Source organism: Capra hircus, chromosome 13, assembly GCF_001704415.2.
Source record: "Capra hircus breed San Clemente chromosome 13, ASM170441v1, whole genome shotgun sequence".
Classification (NCBI taxonomy): domain Eukaryota; kingdom Metazoa; phylum Chordata; class Mammalia; order Artiodactyla; family Bovidae; genus Capra; species Capra hircus.
In genome coordinates this window covers 64221084-64238685 of record NC_030820.1, presented here as the reverse complement: position 1 = coordinate 64238685, position 17602 = coordinate 64221084, and the positions used below count along the sequence as shown (strand labels likewise).

At 38.7% G+C, this 17602-nt stretch overlaps 1 protein-coding gene across 1 annotated transcript in view; it reads left to right on the top strand.

Moving 5' to 3' along the window:
* Nucleotides 1–17602, top strand: part of LOC102172278 (ubiquinol-cytochrome-c reductase complex assembly factor 1) — a 96489-nt gene that overhangs the window by 2047 nt on the left and 76840 nt on the right. The window contains exon 2 of the mRNA XM_005688494.3: nucleotides 12179–12283. Coding sequence (XP_005688551.1) covers nucleotides 12179–12283 — 105 coding nt within the window. The remainder of the gene's footprint in view (nucleotides 1–12178; nucleotides 12284–17602) is intronic.

The window sequence follows — 17602 nt, the reverse complement described above, 5'->3', positions numbered from 1 at the left end:
GAGCAAGTCAACTAATTTCTCTGAGCTTCAGCTGAAGGGTAAATTTGATAGGGATGATCAGAGAATCAGTTGATACAAGTGATATTTTAATTGCTTTTCTTCTCTTTTATTCAGCAACTATTTTGAGTGTTTAGTATGTCCTGGGAACTCTCCAGTGGACCCAAAATGGCAAACATAGACCTTATTCTCATGCTTATAATCTAATAGAGACAAAAAAGAAAACTACTAATACAATTCTTGAAATGCTGTGATAGAAGTCTGAACTAGGTGCTCTGGTAGCAGAGTAGAAAGGCAGCTAGCCCACACTGAGGATGAACATTTAGATACTTAATGAGAGAACATTAGCTGGGGAATAGAGGAAAGGGCATAGAGCAGAAGCATTACCTTGTGTTACTGTGCTAGACAGTCAAGGAGCTGTAAGTAAATCTCTTTGGCTGGACTTAGGGACCCTTGTGGGGAAATGGCAGGAGAGGAGGCATTACCTTCCATGTCAGTGTTAGGAGCTGCAGATTTGTCTTAAGGCAGAGGGAAGCCATTGAAATATTTTAAATAAAGGGAGGATTTATTTTTAAAGGTTTTTTTAAAAAAATGTATTTATTCTTTTTTCTTATTTAAAAATTTGAAATTGAGGAATAATTGACATACAGTAAGTCACATTTATTTAATTGTATAATTTGATAAGTTTTGATACAGGTATATACCTGAAAAGTCATAACCACAATAAAATTAATGAACATATCTGTCACTCCCCCAAATTTCTTTGTGCCTTTTTCAGTCCTTTTCTTGTATTTGTTTACCTGTTTCCAACCACCCTTGATCAGGGGGAACACTTTGTTTCTCCTCTCATTTTTAAATTGAAATTAAAATTTTGTTTTGAAAGTACAAAAAAGTAAGAAAGAAATTCGACATAGTAAGCACTCATATATTTACTACTAGATTTTTGTTTTAATAGATCCTTGTAACAGGGATGAATGTAACAGATAGATCAGTCAGAGAGAGCTGAGATTAGAGTCCCGATGGTCAGTGAGAAACTACTTAAGTAATCCTGCTGCTGCCGCCGCTAAGTTGCTTCAGTCGTGTCCAACTCTGTGTGACCCCTTAGATGGCAGCCTACTAGGCTCCCCCGTCCCTGGGATTCTTCAGGCAAGAACACTGGAGTGGGTTGCCATTTCCTTCTCCAATGCATGAAAGTGAAAAGTGAAAGTGAAGTCGCTCAGTCGTGTCCGACTCTTTTCCACCCCATGGACTGCAGCCCACCAGGCTCCTCCATCCATGGGATTTTCCAGGCAAGAGTACTGGAGTAGGTTGCCATTGCCTTCTCCGAAGAAATCCTGGAAGAAGTGATAAAGGCCTGTACTAAGGGGCCAGGGACAATGTGGTTAAAGAAGAAGGGGTGGTTTCAAGAGATACTGAGGAGAGAGAGTCTGCAGGGCTTGGTGAGAGTTAGATGTAAAGGATGAAGAAGAGGGAAGAGTCTAACAGTGAGTTCCAAGTCAGCCTAGGATGAGTGATTTCATAGCAGTGTTCTTCACTGAGAAAATCTAGCTGGAGATTTTTTTTTTTTTTTTCTTTTTTGCAGTTGGAGATCTGGTGTTCATGAGAGAGAACTGAAATATAGGTTGTAGTTGAAACAAGAAGTTGTGATTTCTCGAGCAAGAATATTGATAGCTAATAGGGTGTTTACTATGCCATAATCACTCTTAAATGCTTTATATATGTGAACTTAACTAAATCCTTATGACAGCCCTTTGAAAAGGTAGGCACTATTATCTCCTCATTTTGCAGATAAAATCGAACCACTGAAAGGTAGTGTTCCTGGAACATTCTCATTAGTCTCACCTTACTTTTTCTTCTTTCTGCCTTTTTGACCAGTTTTTACCCTTCTTCGCCAGTGGGTTTGGGAAGGAGGAGTAAACCGAAGCACTGCTATTGCTGAGTTGCTCTTGCAGAGGAACTGAACATTTAAGTAGTGTACTGGGACTTTATGGTTTTATGAGCTATTCTGGGCATTGGTAATGATTTTTACTTTTCTTTGACAATAGTAGAAATTGCAGAAACTACACTATTTTACATTTATATCAGCAAAGCACAAGGGTTTAAATTTCTCGACATCTTTGCTGACATTGTTATTTTCTGTTTTTTTTTTTTTTTTTTTAATTAGTTCAGTTCAGTTGCTCAGTCGTGTCCAACTATTTGCAATCCCATGGACTGCGGCATGCCAGGCTTCCCTGTGCATCATCAACTCCCTGAGCTTGCTCACGCTCATTTCCATCAAGTTGGTGATGCCATCCAACCATCTTATCCTCTGTCATCCCCTTCTCCTCCTGCCTTCAATGTTTCCCAGCATCAGGGTCTTTTCCAATGAGTCGGTTCTTCGAATCAGGTGGCTAAAGTATTGGAGCTTCAGCATCAGTCCTTACAGTGAATATTCAGGATTGATTCCTTTAGGATTGACTGGTTTGATCTCCTTGCAGTCCAAGGGACTCTCAAGAGTCTTCAACACCACAGTTCAAAAGCATCAATTCTTTGGTGCTCAGCCTTCTTTATGGTCCAGCTCTTACATTCATACATGACTATTGGAAAAACTGTAACTTTGACTATATGGACCTTTGTTGGCACTGTAATGTCTCTGCTTTTTAATATGCTGTCTAGGTTTGTCATAGTTTTTCTTCCAAGGAGCAAGTGTCTTAATTTCATGGCTGCGGTCACCATCTGCCGTGATTTTGGAGCCTGAGAAAATAAAGTCACTGTTTCCATTGTTTCTCCATCTATTTGCCATGGAGTGATGGGAGTGGATGTCATGATTTTAGTTTTTGAACGTTGAGTTTTAAGCCAGCTTTTTCACTCTTCTCTTTTTTTTTTTTTTTGAATCATAGTGGCCATCATAGTGGGTATGAGATGATACCTTCTTATAGTTTTGATTTGTATTTCTCTAGTGATTACTGCTGTTAAGCATATTTCTTTTATACTTATTGGCCTTTATGTATATCATTGGAGAAACATCTATTCAAGTTCTGTGCCCATTAAAAAAAAATAATTAGTTATTTTTGGCTGTTTAGGGTCTTCATTGCTGCATGTGGACTTTGGTTGTGGTGGGTGGGGGCTACTCTGTTGCAGAGCATGGGCTTCTTATTGCAGTGGTTTCTCTTGTGGAGCATGGGCTCTAGGTGCACAGGCTTCAGGAGTTGTGGCACATGGGCTCAGTAGTTGTGGTTCCCAGGTTCTAGAGCACAGGCTTGATATTTATGGCGCGTGGACTTAGTTGCTGCAAGGCATGTGGGGTCTTCCTGGATCAGAGATCAAACCTGTGTTCCTGCATTGGCTGGCGGATTCTTTTTTTTCTTAATGTTTTAAAATTTTACTTATTTTTGGCTGGGTCGTCACTGCTTTGCACAGTCTTTCTGTAGTTGTGGCAAGCGGGGACCACTCTAGTTGCAGTGCACAGGCTTCTCATTGTGGTGGCTTTTTGTTGCTGAGTATGGGCTCTAAGGTACAGGGGCTTCGGTAGTTGCCAGGGTCTAGAGCACAGGCTCAGTGGTTGTGGCTCATGGACTTAGTTACTCCTTGGCATGTGGGATCATCCTAGATTAGGGATCAAACCTGTCTCCTGCATTGGCAGGTGGATTCTTTACCACTGAGCCACCAGGGGAGCCCTGTGCCTGTTTTTTTAAATCAGGTTATTTTTTTGTTTTTGAATTGTCTGAATTCTCTATGTTTTTAAGTCAGTCCATTATCAGATATATGATTTGCAAATATTTTCTCCCAGTCCATGGGTTGCCTTTTCAGTTTACTGATAGTATTTGATGCACAGAAGCTTTTTATTTTAATGAAGTCCAACTTAACTTTTTTATTGCCTCTGCTTTTGGTACTATATCTATGAAATCATTGCCCAATCTAAGGTCATGAAATGTTTCCCTTATGTTTTCCTCTAAGAGTTTCATAGTTTTAGGCCTTATGTTTAGGTCTTAGATCCATTTTGAGTTAATTTTTATATATGATGTAAGGTTTTACTATATTTTTTGTTATTTTCTTAGTGTTTGCTCTGGGAATTACAACTAATAACTTAATTTCTAATAATCTAAATTAAATACCAGTGTGATTTCAATAATATATAAAAATTATGATTCGATATTGCTTCATTATTTCCTTCCACATTTGTGTCAGTATTGTCATTCAAATTACATCTTTATACATTGTGTGCGCTTCAGTACAGATTTATAGTTATTGTTTTATGCAGTGTCTTTTAAATTAAAAATGAAAGTAAGAAAATTATGGGCAAAATATTTATACTGTTTTAAAATGTATCCAAATATTTACCTTTATTAGTGCAATTTATTTCTTCATGTGGGTTTGAGTTTCTATACTGTCAAAGGTATCATTTCAGCCTGCAGTTCTCCCTTTAGTATTTGTTGTAGGCCAGGTCTGTTGTTGACAGATTCTCTCAGTTTTTGTTTATATAGAAATTCTTAATTTTTCCTTCACATGTGAATGATGGTTTTGTTGGGTATAGAATTCTTGTTTGACATTCTCCCCTCTGCTACTTCCAACATTTTGAGTATTTCATCCCACTGCCTTTTGGCCCCCATGTTTTTTGAGAAATACAGCTATTAATATTTTTGAGGCTCTCATACACAATGAGTCCCTTCTCTTACTGCTTCCAAGATTTATATCTTTCCACAACTTGATTGTGATATTTTAATGTGTGAATCTCTCTGCATTTGTCCTATTTGGAGTTAGTTGAGCTTCTTGAATTTATAGATTGTTTTCCATCAAATTTTGCATATTTTCTGCCAGTATTCACATATTATTTTTTCCTGTTCTTTAAATTTCTCTCCTCTCCAGCTGACACTCCTATTATACTTAATGTTGGTATGTTTGATGGTATAGGTACATTTGATGGTAGCTCTCTGAGGCGCTGTTAAATTTTCTCAGTTTTTTTTTCTGTTTCTTGGGTGGATAATCTCAATCTATTTTTAAGGTCACTGATTCTTTCTTTTGCTCAAATCTGCTGTTAAACTTTTCTAGTGACATGTTCATTTTCTTTATTGTTTTTTTCAACTCGAATTTTTATTTGGCTTTCTGTTAAAATTTCTCTTTATTGATATTCAAGTCTTTGTTTAGTTGGTCTAATGTCGAGGGTTCTTCAGGGGCAGTTTCTGTTGATTTTTTTTCCCCTTGTATGAATCATACTTTTTGTTTTATTGTCTTTCATAACTTTTTGTTGAAAACTGAACATTTTAAATGATATTATGCAGTGTTGGAGAAGACTCTTGAAGGTCCCTTGGACTGCAAGGAGATCCAACCAGTCCATTCTGAAGGAGATCAACCCTGGGATTTCTTTGGAAGGAATGATGCTAAGGCTGAAGCTCCAGTGCTTTGGACACCTCATGAGAAGAGTTGACTCATTGGAAAAGACTCTGATGCTGGGAGGGATTGGGGGCAGGAGAAGGGGATGACCGAGGATGAGATGGCTGGATGGCATCACGGACTCGATGGACGTGAGTCTGAGTGAACTCCTGGAGTTGGTGCTGGACAGGGAGGCCTGGCGTGCTGTGATTCATGGGGTCGCAAAGAGTCGGACACGACTGAGCGACTGAACTGAACTGAACTGAACTAATGCAGCAGCTCTGGAGATCAGGACTTTTCCCAGAGTTTGCTGTTACTTTTCTGTTTAGTGACTTCTCTGAATTAATTCTGTCAAGTCTGTATTCTTTGTTGTGTGCTCTCTGCTCATTTAGCTTAGTGGTCAAGTAATGATTGGATGGAGATTTCCTTAAATGCCTGGAACCAGTAAGTCTCTCAGTATTTGTTGAGGGGCTCTGCGTGCATTTAGGTGCATGCTTTCAATATTCTGCCGGTCATTTGACTGTTCTGCCTTAACCCTCACTTCCTGCTTGTGCAGTACCTCAGGGCCAACCAGAGATGAGAGCTTTAGGGCAGTCTCAGATCTTTCCTTTTCTGGGGGTGGACACAGACCTGAGCATCCAGATGGCCTTCAGATTCCCAGGAATGTGTCAGAGCTTTTCAATGCCCTTATCTCATTCCCTTGATTCTCCTTTAAACTTTTGGTTAGCCTTTATTTTCCCAAGTATTATCTACTGCCTCAGGCAGTCACAGAGTTAAACAGTTGCCTCTGTTTTGATGGTTGGATGGCATCATCGACTCAATGAACAGGAGTTTGAGCAAACTCCAGGAGATAGTGAAGGACAGGAGAGCCTGGCATGCTGCAGTCCACGAGGTCGCAGAGAGTCGGACGTGACTGAGCAACTGAACAACAACAAACGAATAGCTCCTGGGGAAAGTGGTTTTCATACTGGGAGAGTTCCTCTTGGATGGATGGAATCTTCCAGGGAACTGCTAGACAGATCAAATAATTCCAGACATTTGTGAATAAGGTTTGAGGAGCTTCAAGCCCATTCAGGATTCAACTTTTCTCCAGAGAAGACTGGCTCCTTTTAATAAATATTGCTGTTTGGAAGCCAAGTTTGGATGTTCCATGTAGTCATTGCAACTGGGGTTTCATTGCTTCCAGGCTTTATCAGTACAGGGGTAGGAAATACACATATGTGTGTACATATACACGTGCTTCCCTGGTGGCTCAGTGGTAAAGAACCCGCTGACCAATGCAGGAGACACGGCTGTGATCCCTGGGTTGGGGACATCCCTTGGAGAAGCAAATGGCAACCCACTCCAATATTCTTGCCTGGGAAATCCCATGGACAGAGCAGCATGGTGGGATGTGGTCCATGGGATCACAAAAGAGTCAGACTTGGCTTAGCAGCTAACCAACAACAATATACATATACATAAATACACATATATATTGATTTCTTTATTTATCTCTCTATATTAAAAACTCACAGCAGTTACTCTAAATCCAGCCCAGTAGCACAGGGTTTATTCTATCCTTTTGCCTTTTCATATTGGTTAACTCCTTTCTCTGATAGAAACCCAACCCCTCATCCTTAACATATTTACTGATTTGCTCAAATCTTGCATTTGTGAATTTACATACTCACTAAAATTTATTTGTAACCCAAATCAATACTTGTGCTTTTGCAGTTATTTGTGGACATGTGCAGAGGGGTGAAAAAATTGACTCTAACTTTCGTATTACTAGCTGAGGTGATACTTTGACTTTCTGTTTCAGCTCTTTTACTGTAAACAGATATCCTTTTCATAGTCTATTTAGTGACTTTTTTTTTTTTTTGCATTTTTGTGCTTTTGTTCCTGACTTGCCTGTGTAAAATGCGTCCCGCGTGTAGTGCTAAAGTGCTGTCTAGTATTGCTAAGTGCAAGAAGGCTGTGATGATTCTAATGGAGAAAATTCATATGTTAGAGAAGTTTTATTTAGGAGTGAGTTGTAGTTCTGTTCGCTGTGAGTTCAATGTTAGTGAACCGACGTATTTGACATAATGAATTAACATGTATTAAATAAGGTGTCTTTAAACAGAAACACACAAAACAAGATCATATATTGATTGGCTGATGAAAACGTGTGACCAGAGGCTTGCAGGAACCTAATTCTCTATTTCTCCTAGGAGCAGTGTTTCATTGTTTGCTAACTCTGTTTGTGGTCACTTTGTAAAACGTAACTATGGGGAATAGGAGAATCGACTATCTGTAAAGTCTTTTCACAGCTCATGAGTGAGCAAAGTAAAATATTGTGTGTCTTTAAAACCACATGAAGAAACACTGTGGGTTGATTAAAGTGTAGTCAGAAAAAGAGCTAATGTGTCAGAATATTTTGAAATACAATGTAAAATCACCTGCAAATTGGAAATGCACAAGAAATGCAAACAGAAAACCTATCTTTAAAATTTCGGTTTTGAAATGTTGATGACACAAAAGGATGATAAAACCAGTTCCCACTTATAATGGTGTTTATAGTATCCTAAGTTAAAATAATAATTTTAAACCACTGGAACTTTTTTCTGAACTTAGGAGAATTGAAGTTTGCTAATTGTTGTACACCTAATATATTAATACCTATAAGAGGATGATCAGTACTTCCACAGATTTATATATTTATAAATGAAGTGTTGGGAGAGATGGGAAGGGAAAAGGACTTAATAGAGTCCTTTTCCCAGTAGAACCAGAATTTGGCGTCTAGGTTGAAGCAAATGAGCTCATGGGTTGGGTAGAAGTGAAGAAGAGAGTCTCAGAGGAATTGACTGCACAGGGATTAGCTTGTGTGGAGAGGAGCAGTAATTCTCAAAGCAGGGAATATGAGTCAGGTTTTGGAACTGCTGAGTGGAGAATGCAGGGCAGGATATGTAAATATATTGATGGGTCTAGAAGAGTCCAGTTGGTAAAGATCAGGTGTTTGACTACAGAGGTACTTGGAGGGACTGCAGGCTTTTGAGAATGGGAATTCCAGGTTCAAAACAGTATTTTGAGAAAATGGTTCTTGCTGCTGTGGTAATTTGCTGGGGAAAGAGGAGTTTCTTACATAAGTCAGTAACAGTTGTTAATAGCAGTAATGAAGCATTTGTGTGTGTGTTTTAGTGTTACTTAAGTGCTTTCACAAGTGGTCCTTGGGATACTCCTGTGAGGTAGCTTTTATTATTACCACTTTAAAAGAAAAAGTATATATTTGGCTGTGTCAGATCTTAGTTGTGGCATGTGGGATCTTTCATTCTGCATGTAGGCAGGCTTCTCTCTAGTTGCAGCCTGCAGGCTTGCATGGGCTCAGTATTTGGGCTTATTTGCCCCATGGTATTTGGATCCTTAGTTCCCCAACCAGGGATCGAACCCAAGTCCCCTGCATTGCAAGACAGATTCTTAACCACTGGACCACCAGGGAAGTCCCTATTTTCACTTTTACATAGGGGAAACGGAGTGTCCAGAGTGTTGAGTCACAGTTTCATGGTCACACAGCTGTTTAATGGTAGGCTTGCAATTTAAACACCTCAGTTTCAATTAAGGATTTGGACACATAACTATTGTTATAGGATTAGAGAAGGAAAGGACAAAGCTGATTGCTCCTTTCTTTTAATAAGAAGTCGTATTGGCATGAGACCAGATAGGATCAAATATTAGAGAAAATTTTGTTGACATTGGAAAACATATGATGAAATTCTTCAGAAACTCCCAAAGTTTGCATTGTTCCTGCTTGTAATTTCCTCTTACCCTTTACCAACCGCCCCTCCCCGCCACCGTGTTTGGGCCTGAATCTGCTGAAGTTTCATCTTACCATATATTTACATTTTTAGGAAAGGAACTGTCTGACACTGATCTGCTAAATTTGTCAGCTGTTAGTAAACAAGAAGCGAATAATTGTATCTCATTTGAAAACAATCCCAGCAGGTGAAACCTCTGCTGAAATAAAATCCTGTTTTTAAGCTTTAATTTTCATTTGAAACATACGTTGCTGTGAGTAGCCTATTAGAAACAGTTACACAGTTTTAGAAATGAGATACTTTGGAAAGCATCTCTAGGTTTAAAATTCTTAACACCTCTTTCCCCGTTTCCCCTGGCCCTTCCTGCCTACTATGAGGAAATGGAGATTCAGCTTCAAGGTAATATTGTATTGAGTTGGACATACTGCAAAGTATATTTTTCCCCTTAAAATCCTGAAAGGTTAGGGATTTTCATTTATTTTATAGAAGAGGCAATGAAGACTCATAGTTTACTGACAGTGGAGCTGTGAGTCAGATCAGTGCTTTCTAAGTACAGGACTCTTCCCTTAGTATTATGCTGTATTTTAATTGGTTCAGGACTAGGTCACAGAGTGTTAGAGCTAGGACTTTGGAGATATTTCCTTTACCTTTTCATTCCATAAATGAGCTTGGATCCAGGAATTGGGCTGCTTGGATTCAAATCTTAATCTCAGCATGTACTAATCATATGATTTTGGGAAGTTACTTATCCTATCCTTACTTCATTTCTTTATCCATATACGTGGGATAGTAACAGTAGTAACGTGGATTTGATCCCTAGTCCAGGAACATCCCTGGAGAAGGAAATGGCAACCCACTCCAATATTCTTGCCTGGGAAATCCCATGGTCAGATGAGCCTGACAGGCTACAGTTCATGGGGTTGCAAAAGAATCAGATACAACTCAGAGACTAAACAGCAACAATAAATATTACTAATGATTGTTAAGAGGAAAATGAGCATCATAGAGGTTTCAGTCAGTTCAGTTCGGTTGCTCAGTCGTGTCCAACTCTTTGCGACCCCATGAATTGCAGCACACCAGGCCACCCTGTCCATCACCAACTCCCAGAACTTACCCAGACTCATGTCCATTGAGTTGGTGATGCCATCCAGCCATCTCATCTTCTGTCGTCCCCTTCTCCTCCTGCCCCCAGTCCCTCCCAGCATCAGGGTCTTCTCAAATGAGTCAACTCTTCGCATGAGGTGGCCAAAATATTGGGAGTTTCAGCTTCAGCATCAGTCCTTCCAATGAACGCCCAGGACTGATCTCCTTTAGGATGGACTGGTTGGCTCTCCTTGAAGTCCAAGGGACTCTCAAGAGTCTTCTCCAACACCACAGTTCAAAAGCATCAATTCTTCGGTACTCAGCTTTCTTCACAGTCCAACTCTCACATCTATGCATGACCACTGGAAAAACCATAGACTTGACTAGATGGACCTTAGTCGGCAAAGTAATATCTCTGCTTTTGAATATGCTATCTAGGTTGGTCATAACTTTCCTTCCAAGGAGTAAGTGTCTTAAAAATTTCATGGCTGCAGTCACCATCTGCAGTGATTTTGGAGCCCAGAAAAATAAAGTCTGACACTGTTTCCACTGTTTCCCCATCCATTTGCCATGAAGTGATGGGACCAGATGCCATGATCTTAAGTTTTCTGAATGTTGAGCTTTAAGCCAACTTTTTCACTGTCCACTTTCACTTTTATCAAGAGGATTTTTAGTTCTGCTTCATAAGGGTGGTATCATCTGTATATCTGAGGTTATTGATATTTCTCTCAGCAGTCTTGATTCCAGCTTGTGCTGCTTCCAGCCCAGCGTTTCTCATGATGTACTCTGCATAGAAGTTAAATAAGCAGGGTGACAATATACAGCCTTGACGTACTCCTTTTCCTATTTGGAACCAGTCTGTTGTTCCATGTCCAGTTCTAACTGTTGCTTCCTGGCATGCTACTTCTAAAGATTATATTAAAGTAGCTGAGTTTAAACTAGAATCTGGATCTTTGACTCCTAGTATTGTAGTTGATGGGGCTTCACAGGTGACACAAAGGTAAAGAATCCGCCTGCCAATGCAGGGGACATGGGTTTGATCCCTGGGTTGAGAAGATCCCCCGGAGTAGGAAATGGCAACTCATTCCAGTTTTCTTGCCTGGAAAATTCCATAGACAGAGGAGCCTGGCTGGCTATAGTCCATGGGATCACAAAGAGCTGAATGACTGAACAACTAAGCTCACACACACATGCACACACATTGTAACTGATGCTTGGTAAAGTGTTTTCAGACAGTTTGTATGTCTACTCTTCATTATGGCCCTATCAGGTCTACAGAGAGAAACCCTTGGATTCCCCAGAGTTGGTTCCTAGAATAGAGATTTCCAGTACTGTGTACAGGGATGCCATTTATACAGTGGATTGCATTTCAGATTCATAAAATAAAGCATTCTTCTCATTGAGCAAGATAGAGCTCCTCCTGTCTCCAGTCGAACCTTTCACTTTCGTCCAGAGACCTTTTTGAGGTCAGTTAATGCCAGAGGGGAAAATTGGACCTCACTCATAGCTCTAACAGCCATTTAGTATCCCTTTGTCTTGGAAGTCAGGTTGCCCAAGTATATTTTCCCACCCTAAAAATTTAAGCCCTAGTTACTTCATCCTTTTGGGGATAATGGTAATGCCAGCACTGTTTCGTGTAAAGGGATTTTATGAAGAGCAGATAAATCAGTATTTATGAAAATGATAAACTAACTGTAAAATGCCTGAATTAGGTTTATTTTGTTACTGTTCTAAGAGGAAGCTCATGTCCTACAGTTCGAGTCAGCTCTTACCAGAGTCCTTTTAGTCTGTGGTAGGCAAGGGTGCATTTTATCTTTGGAGAGATGAGCATGGGCAGCCTTGGTCCTGGTCCTGTTTTGGAAGTTCTCCTTTCATTTGCCCTGTTCTAGAAGGATTTCTAGACTTAGATACACTCTTTGCCTTTTACACATGGAGTCTGATATAGATTCCTGACTATGTTTTTCTTTCTCTAGAGGAACCAGATTAGCATCTCCCAGTGGGTTCCAGGATGCAGCCGATTGCTACTTGTGTCTCGTACACAGGGACAGCAGGGCAGGACTCTGTCTGGTACTTTCCAGGTAAGATTTGTTGTTCCTTTGCTTGCTATGAAAAAACCTTAGTGTTAATGTGCAAATGTCATGTATTTATAGATTAACCAACCAAATTGTGTGATGGAAAAACCTCATGAGACCACTCCTGGGTCTCTGTGGTGCCAGCTCAGGACTGATCCTTACTGTATGGTGTCTAGGGCGTGGCTTCTAAATACCCCAGTGGTGGAACTTAGCCTAGGATACCATGGTCCAGTCTGATGATTTTTACTGTTGGGAGTGTTTCCAGATATTCATCTGAGAGTTAACCTTTCTTCGGTTTTCTTCTTGTAGCCACTTTTACCTGGAGTAAGAAAGTGTTTCTTTTTTTCCTTTTTATGAACATAAAATTAGAGGAACAATTATTTGAGGCCTTAGTTTACCACTGATCACCTGATCCATTATACTGTAGTCTACTTTGGACCCTCGTTGAGGATTTCTTTTCCTGATTTTTGCTAATTATACAAATAATTCAATAATAAAGGTAATAAAAATCACCCATGACTTCAAACCTGAAAACATCTGCTGGTCCTTTTCCAGTCTTTGAGTATGTGTGTGTGTGCTAATTTTTTCCTTAGGTACTTGAACAAATATCTACAGAATTTTATGTTCTGGTGCTTTTTCACGTATTAGAGCAGACATTATTCATGTTTTAGACATATTCCATAATTAAATTTTGAAATGACTACATGTTATTCTATTTATTTAGCCTTAATTTATGTTAAAATTATTTCTAATTTTTTTGCCATAGTAGACTTTAATGTGGTTACCATTTTCTTGCTGTATAGTTTTTCTTATTTTAAATTATTTATTAAGGATAAACTAGGAAAGTACACCCTAGGTCAAAGGGTGTGAGCAATTTTCCTCTCCAAAAAGTTGTTTTAATTTATACTGCCACCAGCAGTGTTTATATAACTAGTTTTTCATCATTACTTCCCCTAAATTGTATTTTTAAAAAAAATTTATGTATCTTCTGTCTCGGGTCTTAGTTGCATCATGCAGGATCTTCGTTGCTGCGCATAGACCCCTCCAGTTGTGGCTTGTGGGCTTAGTTGCCCTGAGGCATGTGAGATCTTAGTTTCCTGACCAGGGTTCGAACCCACGTCCCCTGCATTGAAAGGCAGAACCACTGGACCACCAGGGAAGTCCCTAAACTGGATGTTTTTTAAAAATTTAAACTAATTGGGTAGAAAATATTATCTTGTTTTGCTTAGCATTTCTTTATCAGGGGTAAACATTTTTCTGTGTTTATCAGTTGTATTCTGGTTTGTAAAAACTGTATGCTTTTATCATTTCTTCATTTATCTACTGGGAATTTATTTTTATTACCAATTTATGTAAACTCCTTTTGTAGCCATTGATCTTTTCATATTTAATGCAATGAAAATTTATTTTTGATGTATAAATTATATACTATGTAATTTATTTATATAAATATGTTAACATATTTAAAATGCAGGGTAATTCCCTTCAATTAGTATATAAGTCTTGCCCTTCTGAGAATGTCTTGTTTGTCCCTGTATTTCCTGGGCTTCTAACTGAGTCTGGCACAGAGGAGGCAATAAATGAATGAATGAAGAATATATTTGTGCAGAAGAGGGATCTATTTTAGATAGTCAGGTAGCTATTTCTTTTCAGAAGTTTTTGGGCTGTGTTCTGTTTTTGTCTGTGTATGCATTGAAAAATTATTTATTTTTGGCTGTGCCTGGTCTTCATTGCTGCCTGGGCTTTTATCTAGTTGCAGAGACCAAGGGCTACTCTCTAGCTGGGGAGCCTGGGCTTCTCTTAGTTGCAGAGTGCAGGTTCTAGAGCGGGCAGCTTCATTAGTTATGGCGCTGGGGCTCAGTAGTTGTGGCGCATGGGCTTAGTTCCCCTGAGGCATGTGGAATCTTCCTAGACCAGGGACGGAACCTGTGTTCCCTGCATTGGCAGGCAGATTTTTAACCACTGGACCACCAGGGAAGTCCTAGAAAATTTTAATAGAATTTATCCTGTAGCTTTAAATCATTTGTAAATAATGTGTGCATAGGAGGTGAAAGGGGGAGCTCATTTTATCAGTCTCTGACTTGGGCCTCATTCTTTGAATCAGTAAACATTTCTTGGGTACCTAATATGTACCAGGTACTGTACTAGGTTCTCAGACAGCATTATAGCAAGGCATCCATGTAAATAACTTGGAGTTGTTTATCTCATACTGACAAGATGTGATTTCAGCCATTGTAAATAAACCGGACATTTTGTCATGTTGACCATACCTCCCTGGTACATCTTCCCAGTTTGAGTTCTGGTTGGAAAACTCTGCCTCAGAATGACATCCTCAGGCGCATGTCCGAGAGGGAGGCAGATTTGGCTCAGAATGAGGAAGAACCTTGTGTTAACTAAAATTGTGGTGTAATGGAATGTGTTGGCTATATTTGGCAAAGTAAATTTACTCTTACTGGAAATATTCAAGCAATGATTGGAAGACTGTGTTGGGGCATGACATAAAAGTATCTTTCACTGGGTGAATGGTAGTATCAGAAGATCTCTAAGGTAATGTCCATTGCTATAATCCTTCTATTGTTTTCAAAAGGCTAGGGACGTTGGATTCTCAACTATCTTTTCTAAATAACCTCTTGAAGTTCTATCATACTTTGATGAGTCTACTTTAAAATTTTTTTAAATTTTGAAATAAACATAAAAATGTGATAAAAATAGTAGTGTTCCCATATATCCTTCATCTAGCTTCCTTTAATGTTAACATCGTATGTGACCATAGTGCAGTTATTGAAACCAGGAAGTCAACACTGATGTAATGCTGTTAAATAATCTGTATACCTATTCCAGTTTTTTCCTCCCATTAATTCCTTTGTTGGTTCTCGGTTTGGGTTTGTCTAATATTTTCTTAAAATTAGACTAAGGCTATGCATTTTTGGAAAAAGTGACATTGTTTCCTTCTCAGTGTGTCTTATCAGGGGATACATGATGCCAATATGTCTTATTACTGGTGATGTTAACCTTGGTCACTTGGTTATTAATTAAAGTTACTGTTTTCCCCTTTGTAATTAGTATCTTGTGAGAAGATACTTTGAGATGGTACAGATTTCTCATCATACTTTTGCTCATTACTTTTAGCGTCCATTGATGGTTCTTTTTTTTAATGGTATGTAATAATTACTTTAAAAATTATGATAAAATACACATAACAAAGTTACCACCATTTTTAAGTATGCAATTCAGTAGTGTAAAATATACTCACAGTGTTAAACAGTATATATCTAGAGATTTTTCATCTTGCAAAACTGAAAATGTATACCCCCGCCTGCCATTGGCAACCACCTTTCCAGCTTTCTGTTTCTATGATTTTGACTACTTTAATGCTACCTATGGGGCTTCCCAGGTGTCACTAGTGCTAAAGAACCTGCTGGCAGTACAAGAGACACAAGAGATGTGGGTTTGATCCCTGGATGGGCCCTCTAGTAGGAAATGGCAACCCACTCCAGTATTCTTGCCTGGAAAATTCCATGGGTCACAAAAGAGTCAGACATGACTGCGCAACTGAGTACAGTGCTACATATGAGTGGAATCATACAGTATTTGTCTTTCTGTTACTTATTTTGCTTGGCATGAAGTCTTCAAAGTTCATTTGTGTTATAGCATGTGACAAGATTTTTTTTCTTTTTTAAAAGCTGTATAATATTCCATTGTATTTATATATTACAGTTTCTTTATCCATTGTTCTGTCAGTGGGCATTTGGGTTGCTTCCACATCTTGGCTATTGTGAAAAATGCTTCAGTGAAGATAAGTGTGAAAATATCTCTTCAAGCTCCTGCTTTAAATTTTTCTAGTTTTTAATATTTAGCTACAAGTGGTGTTGCTGTATCATGTGATAATTCTATTTATGGTTCTTGACTGCAGTAGTCATTACTGTGGTGTTTGCTTGATGGTCATTTTCTAATTCCATCAATACCTACTCCATTTGTTTACTGGAATTCTACTGTAAGGATGAGCTGTCATTTCCTCTCCATTTATTTGTTTATTCAATTATTTTGTTTGTATCAGTATGAGCTAATGGATATTTATTCTGTGAGTTATAATCTATTCTCATTATTTATTTTGCCGATCAAATTGTCCCATGTTTGGCTGTTGAGAGCTGCTTCAAGTTCTTTTCTACGTTCCTTCAGTTTTTGAACACTTCTTTATTTCTTGGGCACCACAAGATGTTTCAGGTTCATGCTGTATTTAATTTGCTCTAGTCCTAGAGTCAACAGTTTCCCAGGGGAGCCCTGGTTCCTTTTATTGAAGAATAATATTGGGAATATTTAGAAATTAAGATCTGGGTGCTGCATGTACATTAGCCAATGTTGAACTCTACTTAGGTTTTTGAAATCAGCTAGGGGAGAGAAGAGAGCTCTGAATATGCTTTACCTCTTCAGGAACTTTACTTTTTTGAGCCTTAGAGTCCTTATTTCTAAAATGGGAAAAAATAGTATCAACTTTGTAAGATTGCTGTGAGATAACAAAAGTAAAACAGCAAGCATACAGATGCTGGGCATATGGGAGATCTTTAGTAAATTGTAACTATGGTTTTTGTTGCTATTTATGTTCATGCTCCTTGGGTAAATTTTCTCCTCATCTTGTAAATGGAAACTTAAAAAAATTTTTTTTGTCCTAAAACTACCTTAAGTTGCAACCTCTCCTGGGTCTTAGTTTCCTCATCTGTGAAAGGAAAAGGCTGGACTTAGAAGATCTCTGAGATTCCTTCCAGCTCAAGTGTTGTTATTCTAAGTTACTCCTTAGTTCTTTAATTGCTTTTTCTCCAAGCTAAACAGCCTCAATTTGTTTTAACCTTTCCACTAGGACCTTTTATTCATCTCTTTGATCATTCCTGTGGTTCTTTTCTGGACCTTCTCCAGATTGTCCTTCTATTTGAAAAAAAAAAAAAAAAAAAAAACCCACCTAGTTTTTATTGAGTGCTGACTCCATGCCCAGAATGGTGTTGAGCAGTGGGACAGAAAATAAAAGAAGTACAAGATATACTGTGCCCTGGTGGAGCTTATAGTTTTGCTAAAAGGGCCAGATATTCAAGAGTTGCTGAGTCTTTCTTTCCTTTTCCCTTTTTCCTTCCCTCCTTCTGTTCATTACTTCCTTCTTTCCCTCCTCTCTTTCTCTATTTCTTTCAGATCAGGAAGGTCTTTTCATTTTTAGAACCTTTTTGGAAGCAAAAAAGAGTGAAATTTTAGCATTTCACTTAAGGAGGGGCTCCTTGCAAAGTTTGCCATTGGATTTGTCTGGAACAGGTCTTCATATTTGTTTTATGCATTGAAGTT